This window comes from Saimiri boliviensis, chromosome 7, assembly GCF_048565385.1.
Source record: "Saimiri boliviensis isolate mSaiBol1 chromosome 7, mSaiBol1.pri, whole genome shotgun sequence".
Classification (NCBI taxonomy): domain Eukaryota; kingdom Metazoa; phylum Chordata; class Mammalia; order Primates; family Cebidae; genus Saimiri; species Saimiri boliviensis.
In genome coordinates this window covers 106,088,764-106,108,384 of record NC_133455.1, presented here as the reverse complement: position 1 = coordinate 106,108,384, position 19,621 = coordinate 106,088,764, and the positions used below count along the sequence as shown (strand labels likewise).

The 19,621-nt window shown below is 34.7% G+C and overlaps 1 protein-coding gene across 4 annotated transcripts in view; it reads left to right on the top strand.

Annotated features, from left to right (window-relative positions):
* NELL2 (neural EGFL like 2) overlaps window positions 1-18,741 on the top strand; it is a 449,663-nt gene extending 430,922 nt beyond the window's left edge. For all 4 annotated transcript variants that reach the window (XM_074403164.1, XM_074403166.1, XM_039461605.2 and 1 more), the window contains exons 18-21: window positions 496-689; window positions 1,793-1,969; window positions 3,470-3,694; window positions 18,030-18,741. In XM_074403164.1, the coding sequence (XP_074259265.1) occupies window positions 496-689; window positions 1,793-1,969; window positions 3,470-3,694; window positions 18,030-18,080 (647 nt within the window). In that variant the 3' untranslated portion in view covers window positions 18,081-18,741. The remainder of the gene's footprint in view (window positions 1-495; window positions 690-1,792; window positions 1,970-3,469; window positions 3,695-18,029) is intronic.
* Window positions 18,742-19,621: the final 880 nt, after the last annotated feature.

Genomic DNA, 19,621 nt, shown 5'->3' with positions numbered 1-19,621 from the left:
GGGAAAGTGCAGCTGTGAGAATGAGGTTTGATATTGCATAAAATGCTGCAGGGATCTCATGACATTTAGTCTCCCACTAAGAAGGGATTTTTCTGTAATCACCAGTTTAACACTGGGAATGATATCCCCATTAAAGCATCATAGGCACTTTTAGAATTCCCATTACTAAACTGTTTTTGTTTGGTAAATTGGGTCACATTCTTACTCTTAAAAATATAAATATTTCATAAAGCCTAATGGTATTTACAGAGAAATAGAAGTTGAAATTCTAGCCGAGGTCATATGATTTTTTAAATCAAACATGATAATATTTTCCTGTGAAATCCCAGATCATTAACATTGCTTTAGTCAACATTTAATCACAAATACAAGCCAGTAAGATTAAAATTAATTTACAGTTGAATACTTTATGTCAGGAGACAACTGGCCTGGTTGCAGTTATTTGAACCTGCACATATTCTAAGAACATTGCATGCTCTTTTGTCTTGTCTGTAGATATTGATGAGTGTGGGACCGGGAGGCACAGCTGTGCCAATGATACCATTTGCTTCAATTTGGATGGCGGATATGATTGCCGATGTCCACATGGAAAGAATTGCACAGGGGACTGCATCCACGATGGGAAAATTAAGCACAATGGTCAGATCTGGGTGTTGGAAAATGACAGGTGCTCTGTGTGCTCATGTCAGGTTGGTATAAATAAAAAACTTTAGTCAGTTTTATTCCGTTGTAATTTGCATAACTTTTAAGTATGTATATGGTTTGATGAGTTTTGGCAATGTATACGTCCACTTAACTACTATCACAAGTAATATAAAAGAACATTTTAATTGACCCAAATGTTGCCTATGTTCTTTCCTAATTAGTCCCACACCCCCAGATCCAGGCAAAAACTGCATCCAGTCCCTATTGATTTGTATTTTCTAGTGCCTCATATAAATGGAATCATACAGTATATACTATATTGTGTCTGACTTCTTTCTCTCAACATTGTGTGTTTGAGATTCATTCATATTGTTACATATATCTGTAACCCATTTCTTTTTAATGCTGAATGATATTTTATTATATGGATATACCACAATGTATATATCTATTCACATGCTGATAAAGTTTTATTACTAGCCATGCTACTTTTTTCCTAGTCACAGTTTAATGTTTGAATGAATGCATAAATGAGGTCAGAATGAACATGCTATGTTCCAAGGGTGAAAAACATTTATTTGATCTATATTTCAGTTTTAGATACATATTCTCTTATATGTGCCTAGTCAATTATAAAAGCTTAAATTATTTTCAAATGAATAATATTATATACTAAGAACTCAACCATCATAAAAGAAATTGATAACAGTTTATACAAAAACATAGGTTTTAAATACTCCAGAAATTTAGTAATAAATATATAACTTATTAACTATGAAATATTAAAACACATGCCCTCAAACAAAACAAAATTTATTTAGTATGCAAGTTATCATACTAATATACAAATATGTACTTATATATAAATGAAGACACATATATACAGTGGTTATCATTTTATGCTGGTCATTTCTGAAAATATTTTCTGGTCATTTGAAGAGTAGTATATGAAAAGGAAATTGAAAATCCTCTAGCTTACATAATTTCTTTGTGTTAGCTATAAAATGAAATTTTAAAGAAAATTTATTATATTGAATAAATGGTGCGAATTATTTCAACTTCCATATCACTATCTGAAATACATATATATGTTACTGTTTTGAGCAATGGAGGTTTCTAGTAACTACTTTTTTTCTTTTTCATGCAGAATGGATTTGTTATGTGTCGACGAATGGTCTGTGACTGTGAGAATCCCACAGTTGATCTTTTTTGCTGCCCTGAATGTGATCCAAGACTTAGTAGTCAGTGTCTCCATCAAAATGGGGAAACCTTGTACAACAGTGGTGACACCTGGGTCCAGAATTGTCAACAGTGCCGCTGCTTGGTAAATTTAGCTACATGAAGTGGAAAGAAAATTTAGGCCCAGAATCTAAATAGGGAAGCGACCTTGCCCTCCCCATCTGCCAATACCTAGCACCAGCCCACAGTGTTGGCAGTTATAAAAAGTGAGCCTGGTTAGGATGATGAGGTGATGGTTACACAATCACAACCCAAGTAGGAATATTCTGAGATAGATGTGCTACAAGGTGTTGAATGGTCTTTCACTAACAGTAATGTCTCTTTCAGGAGTATATAGCTCAAAAGAGAAAAAAAAAAAACTCCCCTAGCTTCCCCATTCCTATCCAGTTTAGGCTAACTTAAAGACAATTATGGATAGAACAATGACATTCTTGAAAAAAAAGTTATTTATCCAAGTAGAACTTTTGCTAACCTATTTCTGTCAGTTATGCTTAGACTTAAAAGCAAACCAACCCCCTTCCAACCAAAACCATTATTTCCTTCTAACAATCGTTATTTGCAATGCTTCTGGTGGGCACCTTGTTTTGCACTTAATATGGATATGCAATAAATATATATTAGAATTGAATTTCTGCATATATTTATGAAACTTTTACTAGAAACAATAAGTAAGAAAGTAGTGATTTGATAGTCTTTTTCCAGTTGAATGAATTTCTTGCTTCTTTCTAGTGATGTAAATGAAAAGGAAAATTGATCTATGCATTTTTGTAGCAGAAACTTTCACAGAAGATGCTACTTTTAAAGTTATGGCCAGTTTCTTTCTATTTATGTGAGGTTATTTTTAAGGCAAAGCTTTTTTGTTCCTTCCTTTTTGTACTTTCAACCCCAAAATCAATGGAAAGAGCAAGGTCAGTTTCTGTGCCTGAAGCCTGCTTTCATCTCCCAAACCATGAGATTCAGAATTATGAAGAAAATGGAAACAGGTGGGAACTACATTTTAAAAAGAGCCAATTCACACAATTTTCCTGTGTGGAATTAAAAAGGAGTGAAATCAATTCCTAGGGTATTTTTTTCAAAGTCTCTACACTGAAATGTATAAATGAACAAAGAAAAACCATCACATTCCCTTCATATTTATTTTAGTTTATTTTCTTGTAAATGTTTTATTCATAAAGGAATAAATAACAGGTTAGAAAAAAATCAAAAGAATAAAAAAGACATCACATGAGCAAAAAATTAAATAACAACCTCCTTCGTATTAGATAACTCTCCTTTGTCATGGGAAAGATAGGGGCATGCATATTTTATTGTTTTAAGATGAGTGATTTTTGCTTTTGTTTTATTGGTGTTATTTAAACCTTGAAGATTGTTTCAAAATCAAGCTGCAATACAGACCTCATCATTCTAATAGGGCTTTTGTATCAGTAGATTCCCTGAAAGATACATGGGCTTTGTAGATCTAAGTTTAAGTATCAATCAAATAAATTGAGTATCCAGTAAACATTGTGCTCATCTGCTTTTTCTTGGCCTCCCTCCATTTCCTCCTCCCTCTTCCTCTGCCCTTGCACATCTGTTTTCCTTGTAGCAAGGGGAAGTTGATTGCTGGCCCCTGCCTTGCCCGGATGTGGAGTGTGAATTCAGCATTCTCCCAGAGAATGAGTGCTGCCCACGCTGTGTCACAGACCCTTGCCAGGCTGACACCATCCGCAATGACATCACCAAGACTTGCCTGGATGAGATGAATGTGGTTCGCTTCACTGGGTCCTCTTGGATCAAACATGGTACTGAGTGTACTCTGTGCCAGTGCAAGGTAAACTCCATTAAATTTACATAGTGAGCGCTTTGCCAGCTGCACCCAGGGCTCATAGATACTAATGTGCTCAACCTGGACAATGGGAAGGTTTTTTTCTTTTTCTGTTTAGTTTTCAAACATAGATAGGGGGAATGCCATTCAGCTCTGTTAGTTCCAAGGCTGTCATGTGCCTCCCCTCTGATGTATATTCAAGTAGAGTGCATAGACTGAAACCAGAATAATCTGTTATTTATATCACCAGAATAAAAACAAGCTACTTAAATTGTCCGAAGTGTCTAACTATACACATCTTTTAAAAAAGCTGAAACAACAATCCACACGTTTCTTCTTTCATGATAAGAGACAATACTGTTTTATTGATTTTTATCTGGTTCTTTTATGAGGTCCATAAGACACATAAGCGAAGTAGACTTACTACATTTTCCAAAGTGGAAATCAGTGTGGCAAAGATGGGCATATTTCTTGGTTTGTTGTGGTCAGTTACATTGCATTGGAAAATGTAAGATCTGGTGTTTTTTTTTTTTTTTTTTTTTAACCATATTTTGTTCATACAGTTGGAGAAAAACCATGACAAAGCCCTTTCTCCTTATTCTCATAGGAAAATAGAGCCCTGTGCCTTTTGCTTCAGTAAGATTACAAGTACAATGAATGTAAGCAGAGCATGTAGAGTCTGTACATTAGTGACAATTTTGGAAGCATTCTAATTTGATTATTATTTCTAAAAAAATTTAATTTTGTGGCCATTATGCTTCATAGTCATAATTTTGGAATCAACACTAAAATTAAATGAGTGATCTGAAGGCTTAACAATAACTAAATAGCAGATGTGTCAGACTTTCCTTAGCATCACATAGCCAGATACCTGTAACTGCTCTGCTTTTTTAAGTGAGCACTTCCATTCTGTAATTTTTTTTTTTCCTACAGAGCAATTTAATTCAGATTCACTTACTACAAATTCTAACCAGAGTGGTTTGAAGTAACAGGACAAAGAAATATAAAACGCTGTAAGCTTTGAGAGACCGTTTTTATCTATTTCAAGCTCAAATTTCTACTTCTTTCAATCAATGCAATTTGTCAATCAAGCAAAGCTTTTTGAGTGATCATTTACTGCTGTTACATGAAATGCATTAGCAAATTTAAAAGTTACTGTTACTAAAAGTTACTAATAATGTATATGCAATGTTCCTTTAATGTACATTTTACATGTGTATACTTAATAGTGCATATCTCAAAACTTAGCACGAATGACTAACAGGGAAATACTTTCTGACATTTAATTACCAAATAGAGTTGAATCTTTTTACATACCTTAATCTTTCTGTGAGATTATTGTTCTGAGCTATAATGACAAAAATACATATTGAATGATGGTCAAAAATGAAATATAGCACAGACAGGTATTTCCAGTAAGAAAAATGCATATAGTAATAGGCAGGAAAACAACTCAAACTGTTTTCTGGGGTAAAGAGTTTGAATGAGCTTGTCATTCACTGCCTTATAAACAACTACTGTAATTTATAAGCTCTTGGTAGGAATATATTCTAGAAAGTGTATTATGATATTAAAGTCATTTCTGCCTGCCAGATAAGTGCCGATTCTTAGAAGTTATATTAGATACCAATTCCTTTATTTCTTATTATTAAATATAAGTCATAAAAATATGCTCAGTTTTGTAAGATTTATCTCAAATACTCATTTTTGTCACATTTATTTTGTGTTATTTCAAAAATAAAGTTTAGGCAAAACAGGTTTCAGGTATTGCATTAGAGGTAAGCATTCTTCACAATTTAGTGCTTTGAAAGCACTGTTTTATTTATTACCTCTCCATTCTACTCCCCTCTGAGTTATTTGTTTTTAATTGATAAATAAACACTGTGTGGGGCATTGTTCTGGTACCAGGGGTGTAATAATAAGCAAAACCAGGCACAGTAATCCCCGAAAATTATTCTCTATCAGCTTATTACCTGGTGCTCTGTTGTTCAATATGCTAGTCAGTAGCCACATGTGGCTATTTAAATTTTAATTAATTAAAATTAAATAATATGAAAAATGTAATTTCTTAGTTATACTGGCCACATTTCAATTGCACAGTAGCCACATGTGGCTACTGGCTGTCACATTACATAGCACACTGTGTTAGGCCATTCTTGCATTCCTATAAAGAAATACTTGAGACTAGGTAATTTACAAAGAAAAGGGGTTTAATTGGCTCATAGTTCTGTAGACTGTATAGGAAACACTGCCATTGTGTGTTTTGGGGGAGGCTTCAGGAAGCTTTTTGGAAGGCAAAGCAAGAACAGGCACTGCACATGGCAGTATTGGGAACAAGAGAGAGACATTTGCTGGAGAGGTGCTACACATTACATATATACAAAGTATAATATATATATATATATATATATATATATATATATATAAATTATACTTTAAGTTCTGGGGTACATGCGCAGATCATGCAGGACTGTTGCATAGGTACATACATGGCAAGGTGGTTTGCAGCCTTCACCCCCTCATCACCTATATCTGGTATATCTCCCCACATTATCCCTCCCCACCCTCTCCACCTCCTGCTGTCCCTCCCCGAGCCCCCACAACTGACCACAGTGTTTGATGCTCCCCTCCCTGTGTCCATGTGTTCTAATTGTTCAATACCTGCCTATGAGTGAGAACATGTGGTGTTTGGTTTTCTGTTCTTGTGTCACTTTGCTGAGAATGATGGTTTCCAGATTCATCCACATCCCTATGAAGGACACGAAATCATCATTTTTTATGGCTGCATAGTATTCCATAATACATATGTGCCACATTTTCTTTATGCAGTCTAACACTGATGGACATTCGGGTTGGTTCCAGGCCTTTGCTATTGTAAACAGTGCTGCAATGAACATACGTGTGCATGTGTCTTTATAATAGAATGATTTACAATCCTTTGGATATATACCCAATAATAGGATTGCTGGGTCAAATGGAATTTCTGTTTCTAGGTCCTTGAGGAATCACCACACTGTCTTCCACAATGGTTGACCTAGTTTATACTCCCACCAACAGTGTAAAAGCATTTCTGTTTCTCCACATCCTCTCCAGCATCTGTTGTCTCCAGATTTTGTAATGATCGCCATTCTGACTGACATGAGATGGTATCTCAATGTGCTTTTGATTTGCATCTCTCTAATGACCAGTGATGATGAGCATTTTTCATATGTTTGTTGGCCTCATAGATGTCATCTTTTGCAAAGTGTCTGTTCATCTCCTTTGCCTACCTTTGAATGCACCTGTTTGTTTTTTTCTTGTAAATCTATTTTAGTTCTTTGTGGATTCTCGATTTAACCCTTTGTCAGATGGGAAGATTGCAAAAATTTTTTCCTATTCTATTGGTTGCCAGTTTGCTCTAACAATTGTTTCCTTTGCTGTGCAGAAGCTCTGGAGTTTAATTAGATCCCATTTGTCTATGTTGGCTTTTGTTGCCATTGCTTTTGGTGTTTTAGCAATGAAGTCCTTGCCTATGCCTATGTCCTGAATGGTATTGCCTAGGTTCTCTTCTAGGGTTTTTATGGTGTTAGGTCTTATGTTTAGATCTTTAATCCATCTGGAGTTAATTTTAGTGTAAAGTGTCAGGAAGGGGTCCAGTTTCTGCTTTCTGCACATGGCTAGCCAGTTTTCCCCACACCATTTATTGAACAGGGAATCCTTTCCCCATTGCTTATTTTTCTCATGTTTGTCAAAGATCAAATGATTGTAGATGTGTGTTGCTTCCAGGGCCTCTGTTCTGTTCCATTGGTCTATGTCTCTGTTTTGGTACCAGTACCATGCTGTTTTGATTACTGTGGCCTTGTAGTATAGTTTGAAGTCAGGCAGCGTGATGCCTCCTGCTTTGTTCTTTTTGCTTAGGATTGTTTTGTCTATGTGGGCTCTCTTTTGGTTCCATATGAAGTTTGAAGTGTATTTTTCCAGTTCTGTGAAGACGGTCATAGGTGACCTGATGGGGATAGCATTGAATCTGTAAATTACTTTGGGTAGTATGGCCATTTTCACATTATTGATTCTTCCCAACCGTGAGCATGTGTTTTTCCATCTGTTTGTGTCCTCTCTTATTTCATTGAGCAGTGGTTTGTAGTTCTCCGTGAAGAGGTCCTTTACATCCTTTGTTAGGTGTATTCCTAGGTATTTTATTCTCTTTGTAGCAATTGTGAGTGGGAGTTCACTTTTGATTTGGCTCTCTGTATGTCTGTTATTGGTGTATAGGAATGCTTGTGATTTCTGCACATTGATTTTGTATCCTGAGACTTTGCTGAAGTTGCTTATCAGTTTCAGGAGATTTTGGGCTGAGACAATGGAGTCTTCTAAATATACAATTGTATTATCTGCAAATAGAGACAATTTGGCTTCCTCTTTTCCTAATTGAATACCTTTTACATCTTTTTCTTGCCTGATTGCTCTGGCTAGAACTTCCAGTACTATATTGAATAGGAGTGGTGTGAGAGGGCTTCCTTGTCTAGTGCCAGATTTCAAAGGGAATGCTTCCAGTTTTTGCCTGTTCAGTATGATTTGTGGGTTTGTCGTAAATAGCTTTTATTATTTTGTGATATGTTCCATTGATACCTAGTTTACTGAGGGTTTTTTAGCATAAAGGGCTGTTGAATTTTGTCAAAGGCCTTTTAAATGTCCACATCTCATGAGAACTCACTCACTATGGTGAGAACAGCACCTAGGGGATTGTGATGAGTCATTCAAGAGAAATCTGCCCTTTTGATCTATACCCCTCCCACCAGACCCCACCTCTAGGATTAGGGATTACAATTTCAGGAGAGATTTGGGTGCAGACAAATATCCAAACTATATCACACACACAGAAAACATTTCTGTCATCACAAAATGTTTTCTTGGATAGACCTAGTCTAGTGGTCAAGAATGTAGTCTCTGGAATCAGGCTGTCATGATTCAAAGCCTGTCAACCTCACTAACTATTTGACTTCAGGGAACACTTGTTAATCTGTCTGAGCTCAATTTGCTCTCCTTAAAAATGGAAAAAATAATAGTACCTACTTGGGAATTGTGATAGTGTCTATTTGAGAGGTTTACTATAAGAATTAAGTGACAGGAGCCACTCAAAAAGTTTCATACCGTGCTCAACACATTATAGTAAGCACTCAGTAAATGTTGGCTGATGAGTAACTCCTCAGTAAATGAGATCTAAGAATTACGAGTTAGTTGGGTAGAATAGGGTAAGATTTTCTCTTCTCTTTTTAAAAGTGTCTTCAAATTTAATTTGCTTAGGTTAAAAAAAAAAAAACTTTCTCCACTCAAAGGTTAAATTCTTAAATCAAAAATGAATTCAAAAGTTCTCCTTTTCTAAATATTTTAGAGAAGCACCCTTTGCTTAGAACACTTAGAGCTTCGAACAACAAAGAGGGATGTATCCAATTGCGAAATAAGGAGGAAGATGGGATTAGGGAGTTCTTTCCTTTAATAGACAATCACTGAGCAGGAAACTGAAAATCAGAAACCAGGGAGCTGCTTTAACTCCTAGAGGGACTCTAGATATAATGCTACAATTATTGAGATATGGAAAAAAAAAATCAAGGGTTTTATAAAATGATCAAGTACCTCACTTCTAAAATCTTGCCCTTATCTACCAAAAGCTATAAACTTGAAGTTGTGCCAGTGGACCTCTGTTCTAACATTAGAATAGATAAGTAAATCTATGAAAAAAAAATACTTAGAAATGAACAATATTATAATAAAGCTTTTAATAGATGATCAGAAAGACTGCAAATCAATGGAGAAAAAAACAGTAATTCACAAATAATGGAATGACTGGATAACAATTTGAGGGGAATAACATACAGTTATTATGTTACATATCAAAACAAATTTCACATGGAGAAAGTGTTAAATATTAAAATGAATCAAAATGAAGGAAATATGATTAAATATCAAAATTCTAGAAGGGAGATAACTTTTTACATTTATCAGTGATAAAATATACCTCAAAGAAAAGATTAGTTCTTAAAGAAAATGTTCATTTTGCTGCAGCTAACTAGTCTCCATCTTCTACATCAAATGCTATTCCATGCCATGGAAGTGCTATGCAGTAACTCTCCCAGGTCGCACCTTATACTGCTTAAAAACCTTTAAAATCTCTAATCTGAAGGTGACACAGTCAAGAAATGTAAACACTTAGGATAACAAAACTGTAATTACCTGAGGAAGTTATCCATGTTCATGGAACAGGCCGTTTATCACTAAAATGTGTGCTGGTTAGGATTTGCTGTATTTTATCTACTATGCTGAAATCTTCTGGTATTATCTATCAATATAAGATTTAAAATAAGTGAACGACACATCTTTTAAAAAAAAGAAAAGAAAAGATTAGTACTTCTATAGATACATAAAATTAGCTAAAAAAAGAAAAGAGTCACAACTACAGACTAGAAAAATAGCTTTAGCAGATTTGGTTTCTTTGTCAGACTAAAAACATTAATAAGAAAAGCACTTACTGCTGCATGTGGTGGCTTATACCTATAATCCCAACTGCTCAGAAGGCCCACTTGAGCCTAGGCCTGTAGCCATGATCATGCCACTGCCCTCCGACTTGGGTGACAAAGTAAGACCTTGCCTCCAAAACTTTTTTAAAAAGCAATTACTTCCCCATAAGTAAAACTACAAAAGGTGAATAAACAATTCACTAAAAAAGCACACCTACTAAAATGAAAGAGGAAATCGCTCAGCCTTTAAATAATTGAAGCTTAATTGTAAACTAAAATAATAACTATTTTCACATACTATAGTAAAAAAGTTCCCCATAATAATTTCTAATGCTGACAGAGATATACTGGAATGATTATTTTTGTGCACTGTTAGTATCATTTAAAAATACACAATGCAACATATACAATCCCCAACCCCTGCGCCCCCCCCCACCCACCACACACACAAATATATTTTTCTCTTTAATCCCAGGTCTGAGAATCTAACCTAAAGAAATAATCTAAAGTATAAAACAAGCTATATGTATGCCAATACTCATCTCAACATTGTCATACAGATTTAAGGAAGAATCTAAAATATCCAACAATAGAACAGTTAAATAAATTATGGTAACTTTGTATACAATGCAATTATATGATGTGTTACAATATATTCTAAATATGCATTAGAAGATTATATATTATTATTCAGCTGTTGAAATAATGGCAATGCTTATAATAAAAATTAAGATAAAAATATGTATATATATTCACTTTAACTACAAAAAGGTTAAAAATAAAGGAAATGGACTATTAAACTGAAATGTTGATAGTAAAAGGATTAAAAAATATAAGTATAGCTGAAAATTAAAAGTTGACTGTTTTCTAATCTTGATTTTCAGAAGTTAGCGTGAAAAGTGGCAAGGACTTCTTTAGCAATAAATATAGCCAAAAATAGCAGGGTCTTAAGAAAAATTATTTTACTGTATCACTATATAAACATATACTTTTTATAATGAGTTTTGATAGTAGGTGCTTATTCCTATTCCTACTATTCCTTCCTATTCCTACTATTATTCCTAATAGTCAGAGTGAGTTTCAGTGAGTCACTTTTATTTTCATTTTTACCAAGGTAATATTTATAACAGTGAAATTCATAGTTAAGCATACAGTTCGATAAGTTTGATAAATCAAAATACAGAATATATCCAACATTCTATACAGTACCTTTGGATCCCCTTTCAGGTAATACCTACTTTCAATAGGCAACCTTCATTTTATTTCTTTGTAATAAATTCATTTTGCCTGTAATCAAATTTTATATAAATTTAATTACACAATTTATACTCATATCTCCTGTTGAATTGACTATTTTATTTTTACTTAATGTCCTTCTGTATCTCTCGCAAGACTTCTTGACTTGAAATTAATTTTGTCTGATATTCATTTAGCCACACAGTATATTGTTTTGTTCATGTACTTCCAATCTATCAATGGTTTTATATTTAAAGTGTATTTTTAATAGATAATGTACAGTTCTTATTTTTTATCCAGTGTGAAAATATGTATCTCTTATTAAAGTGATTTGTTTATTTACATTTAATATAATTTGTGACACTGATGGATTTAGGACTACTATTTTGTCATTTGTTTTCTATTTGTTCTATCTATATTTTATACACCTATTTATCCATTTCTGCCTTCCTTTTTCTTTAATAACATTTTTATTTAAATTGTTCTATTGATTTTAAACTATAACTTTTTATATTATTATTTATTATCCTAAAGATTATAATATATATATCAACTTACTATATTATAATTAGATATAAATTATACTACTCATATAAAATATAAGAACTTTGCAACATTATAATTTTATGCCCACAGACTTTGTACTAAAACAATAATATATTTTATAACTCTGTTCACTATAAATCTTACAGTTCCATGTTACTATTTTTGCTTTAATAAGTCTTATGTCTTTTAAAGAAATTAAGAAAAGAAAAATAGTATATGTTATATTTATTCACATATAGTAGTCACCCCCTTTTCCACAAGGGGTATGTGTTTTAAGACTCCAAGTGAATGCCTGAAACCACAATAGTACTGAACCCTGTTAAACCCTATATATACTATGTTTTTTTCTATACATACCTATGATAAAATTAAATTTATATTAGGCACAGTATTGACAACAATAATAATAAAATAGAATAATTATACTATAATAAAAATTATGTGAATGTGATTTCTATTGGTCTAGCTGGCTGTCTCTCTCACTAGCTCACTTGCTTGCTCTCTCAAAATGTTTTATCGTACATTTTACTTACTTATTTTGGGGCCATGGTTGACCACAGGTAACTGAAACTGTGGAAAGAAAAAAACACAGATAAGGCAAGACTACTGTGTTTACCATTTCTGGGGCTCTTCATTTCTTCTTCTCTATTGGAGTCTCCATCTGGTTACATTCCCTTCAGCTCGAATAATGCTCCTTAGCATTTTCCTTGTTGCAGGTGTGCTAGTACCAAGTTCTTTTAACTCTTATTTATCTGAAAATGTCTTTATATTTGAAGAATATTTTCACTGGATATAGAATTCAGGATTGACAGATTTGTTTCCAGAACTTTAAAGGTGATATTATTTTCTGGTTTCTATTGTTTCTGATACAGTGATCATTTGTTTCAAATTCCCTCATATGCAGTATTTATCTCCCCTCACTCCCCGCCTTTTTCCTTTCATTATTCTCTATCTTTGGTTTTTAGTAGTTTAACTATCATACACTTAGGTCTGATTTTTTTTTTTTTGTCTTTATTTTCTTTGGTGTTTGCTGGGCTTCCTCGATATCTAAGTTGATGTCATTTCACCAAACTTGAGAAAAGTTGAGCCATTTTTTTCCACATATTTTGTCTGCCACATTTTTTCTCTCATAGCTTTCTGAGATTCCACTTAAACATTTGTTTAGATGGTTTAATTATCCTAAATGTCACTAAAGTTCTATTTTTATTTCAATATTTTTCTCTGTTTTAGGGATTGGAAAATTTCTATTGCTTTGTCTTCAAATTTACTGACTTTTTCTTCTGCCATCTCTACTCTGCTATTAGGTTCATCCAGTGAATCTTTTCATTTTAGATATTGTATTTTTCCATTCCAGAATTACCACTTAATTTTTAATAGTTTAGTTTCTCTGCCAAATTTTACTATTTGTTCATGCATTATGACCATATCTTTTTACATTTTTTAGCATATTTATGATAAATACTTTCCAGTCCTTGCTAATTACTACATCTGGATTATCTTTGAGTCATTTTCCATCCACTACTTTTTCTCTTGATTAGGAACCACATTTTCCTGTTTTTCTTCACGTGTCTATTAATTTTTACAATGTATTGGATATGATGGATGCTATGTTGTATAGACTGTTAGTTCAATTGGCTTCTTGTGAAGACTGTTTTTATTCTAGCAGGTTGTAAATTATTGGCCAATAACCTGGCACTTATTAGAGGTTGGCTTTACACCAGTTAGGTGGGTCTGTTTTAAATATACCTTTGGTTTTAGAGTGAATCTCTTAATCTGAAGGTTTTGTTTTACTCCTAATCATGGCCCTTTTGGGCTTTCGATGGAAAGCTTGAATTGTTTGTTTGGTGTTTTTCCTTTTATGTTTAGTTGACACATAGTGGTTATACATAGTTATAGGTGTAGAGAGAGATATTTTGATACACGTGTACAATACTTAACGATCAGAGTAATTAGGATATTTTTTACCTCAAAGATTTATTATTACTTTGTGTTGGGAACAGTCAAAATCCTTTCTTCTAGATTTTTGAAGATATACAATAAATTATTGTTAACTATATTTATCCTACAGTGTTATAGAGCACTAGAACTTATTCCTCCTATATTCTTCCTTATTCCAGCTGTAATTTTGTATCATCCTTTGACTAACCTCTTCCTACCCGCTTGCCCCCATACTCTTCTTATCTTCTGATAACCATAATTCTACTTCTATAAGATGAAATTTTTAGCTCCAACATGTGAGGGGGAACATGTAGTATATATCTTTCTGCCCCTGGCTTATTTCACATAGTGTCCTCCAGGCTCACCCATGTTACTGCAAATGACAAGATTTCATTCTTCTTAGGTCTGGATAGTATTCCACTGTGGATATAAACCACATTTTCTTTGTTCATTCATCTGTTGACAGACATTTAGGTTGATTATATATCTTGGCAATTGTGAATAGTACCGCATGGGGGTTCGGATACATCTTCAACATACTGATTTTCTTTCCTTTGGATAAATACCCAGTAGTGAGATTGCTGGATCATATGTTAGATCTATTAGTTTTTTGAGAAACTTTCATGCTGTTTATAACGGCTGTACTAATTTATATTCCCACCCACGGTGCATAAGGGTTCCCTTTCCTCTGCATCCTCACCAGCATTTGTAGTTTATTGTCTTTTTGATAAAAGCCATTCTAACTGGAGTGAGATGATAGCTCATTGTGGTTTTGATCTGCATTTCCCTGATGATTAGTGATGTTTAACATTTTTTAATATATGTGTTGCCCATTTGTATGACCTCTTTTAAGCAATATCTATTCAAATCCTTTGCCCATTTTTAATTGGATTGTTTGCAGTTTTTTGCTGTTGAGTTGAGTTCCTTGTACATTCTGGATATGAGTCCCTTGTCAGATGAATAGTTTGCAAATATTTTCTTTCATTCTTCAAGTTGTCTCTTCACTCTGTTGATTGTTTTCTTTGCTGTGCAGAAGCTTTGTAGTTTGATGTAGTTTCATTTATCTATTTTTGTTTTTGCTGCCTGTGCTTTCGTGGTCTTACCCATAAAATATTTGCCTAGACCTGTGTCCTAAAGCATTTGTCTTATGTTTTTTTTTTCTAGTAGCTTTACAGTTGCAGGTAGTAATATTACATGTTAATTTTTAATCTATTTTCATTGATTTTTTATAGATGGTGAGAGGTAGAAGTCTAAGTAAAGCTTAAACTGTTTATCAATCCATTATATCTTAGAAGGACACAAATTTCACATACTGCTTCAGTCAGCAGCATCTGAAATCTCTCCTTGGATCTTTCAACCTTCCAACTGTGGCTCTCTTGATTTTGCCTTTATTGTTTCTTCTGCGATTCAAACACTAGCCAAGGATTTGAGAGGAGTTTGTTTACTGATTCATTTCTTCTTTATAGCTATTTTCCCCTCAATTTCCAGCTACTCTGACAACCCCCAAGCTGTCCTCTGACGCTTCAGGATTATAAGAGTGTGGCTTTCTGCTTTCCTTACAGTTATCTCAAGCTGCACAGATTAGGGAGTGCCCTAAGGGGGAATACCAAGTGAAAATAACACTCACACAGTTCATTTTCCTTCTTTCAAAGATTGAAACTGCTCTAGTGTCTGCTTGACACTCTCCATTGCTTTCCATTGTTATTTTTGTATTTTGTTCACACTTCATAGTTGTTATCTATAGGAGGGTTAGTCTTATATAAGAAACTATGCTATTAGTAAAACTGGAACCCAAGTGGAATGTTTTATTACTTGTTCATGTATGAACTATGCTTCCCTAATTAAGGAGCTGCCATTGAAATGGCTTGTAGAATCCTGTTATAGCAGAACATATCCAGATGGAGTAAGCAACATACTTCTGGAAGATTTTAGAAAACAAAGAGTCTCTCCCTAAGACATACTTATGGGAGTAATACTAGTGGTTTCTTTCCCATAGGGTTCTAATGTTAATTGCACATATTCAGTGACAGAAGGCACCAGAAATTCCCTAATTATATTTCTGCTCCAAAGCCATATAATTTGAGGAGCTGATATTCCCAGGAACTGGTATACCCATTACTTTTTTGAGCCAATGAATTAGGAAAGATCATGTAACCTGGTTATGTTCAGAAAGCCTGTGCCTCTGAGCGTGCCCCTCAAAGGGGACTTTTGCAGACAGGAGAGGAAAAAGTGGCTCCAGCCTGGGGCATCTGGGAGATTCTGAGGCACAGCTGAGTTCTCCAAGTCCCATTTGAACAGCTCTGTCCTAGGAATATGTTAGGTGTTAGAGATATGATGACAAAGCTTTAAAATGACACTAGAGGTCTAATAAATGGTTGAGTCTGTCACGGCCAGAATAAGAACTCTACTTAATAATAACTTAGAAAAGATGAGGATAAGTTAAATTGATAATATTCTTCTTGGATATATACTGGCTTTTTCCCTCATTTGGTGTGCTTGAGCACAGGCTAGAGTATCATTAAAATCTTTTTGGGTTTCCTCTTACAGAAACAAAGACACTTTTGATTCTTATCGTATTAAAGTATAATGCATTTCAATCATCAAAAGCCAATTTTCTGAGAGAAACTGTAGAATGGAGGATGTATTTTTGAGTCAGGCTAGCCTGAGTTTTAATCCCAGCTCTACCATTTATTAGCTGTGTGATTTTGGACATGATATTTAAGCTTTCTGATCTTCAGTTCCTGAATCTAAAACGTGTGACTATTAATAGGAATTCCACTGGGAATGCTGTGAGGTTGAAATTAGATAATGTATTTTAAATGCCTGGCAAAGTGTCTGACACAGAGTACACACTTAAGGAGTGGAGGGATATTATCTCCATCATGGTTTTAAAAACGGTATTAACATTATCGTATAAGGTAGTTGGTTGAGAAAAGTTAAGAGTGTAGGGAATCAAAAGAATAGGATAGCAGGTTTTTTTTCTTTGTATAACACTGTATTGTTTTGAAACTTTAGATCAAAAACTAATTATGCACATCTGTCTCTTCCCTGCCTATTTATCCTATTTCATCTCTACAGTTTTCTTCCCCAACTGAAAATTCTTACCCAAACCTTTTTTTCAGTTTCTTAACTACACAAAAGTCTCCTCATTTCAAAGCCTCTCCTCATGCTGTTTCCTGTGCTTTTGGCCACCTTTTCATGCAGTCTCCAGGTCTCTTTAAGTATCACCTCACTGAGTGGTCTGCCTGGCCACTAAGTAGCTAGTCTTTTATTAATCTCACACCACCACCTAGTTTATTTCCTTTTGTCTTAGTCAGTTCAGGCTGCTGTAATAGAATACCATAGACTGGGTGGCTTAAACAATGGAAACTCATTCCTCGTAATTCTGGAGGCTGAGAAATTCATTTCTCACACTCCAAGATCCAGACCCTGGCGGATCTGGTATCTGACAATGACACTCTTTCTGTTTGCAGGTGGCCATTTCTCATTGTATCATATGGTAGATAGAGAGGAAGCATGCGTTCTCATCTGTTTATCAGGGCGCTGATCCCATTCATGAGAGCTCTACCCTCATGAATGGGATCAGCGCCTCACTGATTACCTCTCAAAGACTTTGCTTCCTAATACCGTCACACTGGGGGTTAGGATTTAAACAGATGAATTTTAAGAGGATGCAAACATTTAGTTCATAGCACCTTTCTAGCACTTTTCACGATTTTTTATTATATGCCTGCTTGATACTAGTTTTCTCCTTTGATAAACTGCAGACCCTGCCCTGTGAGGGTAGTGACCATGTCTGCTTTATTTATTAATATACATAGTGCTGACATAGACTCAGTATATATTTTGCAAATAAATGAAAGAAAATAGGATACAACAGGATGCCAATGGATAAAAAGCCAGTTTATGACTTCACAGAAGTACACTGGGCCTAATAATTGGGTCTGCAATAGCAGAGTTATGAAAAGTGATTGGGCCATTGAATTTTTAGGAATGCAGAAGTAAACTATACGGTTTTATTTGTTAGTACCAATCAATAAATGTGATCATTTACTAATGGCTTAAAAATTCATACTCTGTTTTTCTTTCTGCTTTTCTTTTCTTTTCTTTTTTTTTCTTTAATCTAGAATGGCCACATCTGTTGCTCAGTGGATCCACAGTGCCTTCAGGAACTGTGAAGTTAACTGTCTCATGGGAGATTTCTGTTAAAAGAATGTTCTTTCATTAAAAAGACCAAAAAAAAAAAGTTAAAACTTAAATTGGGCGATTTGTGGGCAGCTAAATGCAGCTTTGTTAATAGCTGAGTGAACTTTCAATTATGAAATTTGTGGAGCTTGACAAAATCACAAAAGGAAAATTATCGGGGCAAAATTAGACCCCAAGTCTGCCTCTACTGTGTCTGACATCACCATGTAGAAGAATGGGCGTGGAATACACACCGTGACCTGAACCCTGCATAGAAGGCCTGAGCCCATTGGATCTGTGAAAGCCTCTAGATTCACTGGTGCAGAAAATTTTCCTCTAGATCAGAATCTTCACGAATCAGTTAGGTTCCTCACTGCAAGAAATAAAATGTCAGGCAGTGAATGAATTATATTTTCAGAAGTAAAGCAAAGAAGCTATAACATGTTATGTACAGTACACACTCTGAAAAGAAATCTGAAACAAGTTATTGTAATGATAAAAATAATGCACAGGCATGGTTACTTAATATTTTCTAACAGGAAAAGTCATCCCTATTTCCTTGTTTTACTGCACTTAATATTATTTGGTTGAATTTGTTCAGTATAAGCTCGTTCTTGTGCAAAATTAAATAAATATTTCTCTTACCTTATAACACATGTGAGTCTGAGTATCTTGTTTAATGTGTTTTTTTCTACAGATGGTTCGCCATAAAATTCCATTCTAGTTCTGCTGATGAAAAACTCCTGCTACACTATTTACAAATTGAAAGTTCATTTTCATGAAATGATACGCCTAAGTAAGGGGTGTGATGGATACCTTAGTTCTTTGTCTCTGGAGCCTCAGTTTCCCCCTTTCTACCTTGCTCTGCATCCGGGGGGGGCTGACCTGTACAGACCCTAATAGTGAATTCCTTTGTCCTCTTGGTTCTTGTCTGGTTTCAATTCTACTGCAGTAGGGAACACTGCTGGCATATTAGGAAGAGGTGAAGTTTAGATACTTATTCTGCTGGCTCCCTTCCTCCCTGGTCACTGCCATGATTTGATATGTCACCATACTGAAGGCTGTATCTCTTGAAAGGTACTCCTCTCTGTCCCACCACCCGCTCCAGGTTCTGATAACTTCTATTGTTTGCATCTTCTGGCTTGGGAATATTAACAGCTCTGGCTATTCTGTCCTTGTAACTCTTCGATTTTCTTTCTTCTATTTCTAGCCACGTCTTTATAAATGGTCCCTTTGTTAAACTCTTTAATTAGCCAGCTTGAGTGTGCCATCTGTTTCCTGCCAGGACTCTAACTGATACACATAAGGAGAGGAGTATGTGAGGGTTGGGGATGTCTTCAAGAATTGGTCCTTCATGTTTTGCTATAAAAAATTTGTAAATCCCAATGTTAGAAGAGATTATGATCTTGCATGTTAAATTTTTTGATGCACCAGAATCTTAGAGGGGTTAAAAGTAAGCAGCCTGAAAACCAATAAAGGAAGCTAATCCAATATTGCCCTGTTAAGTTTTACACTAGGGTGAAGAGGAAATACA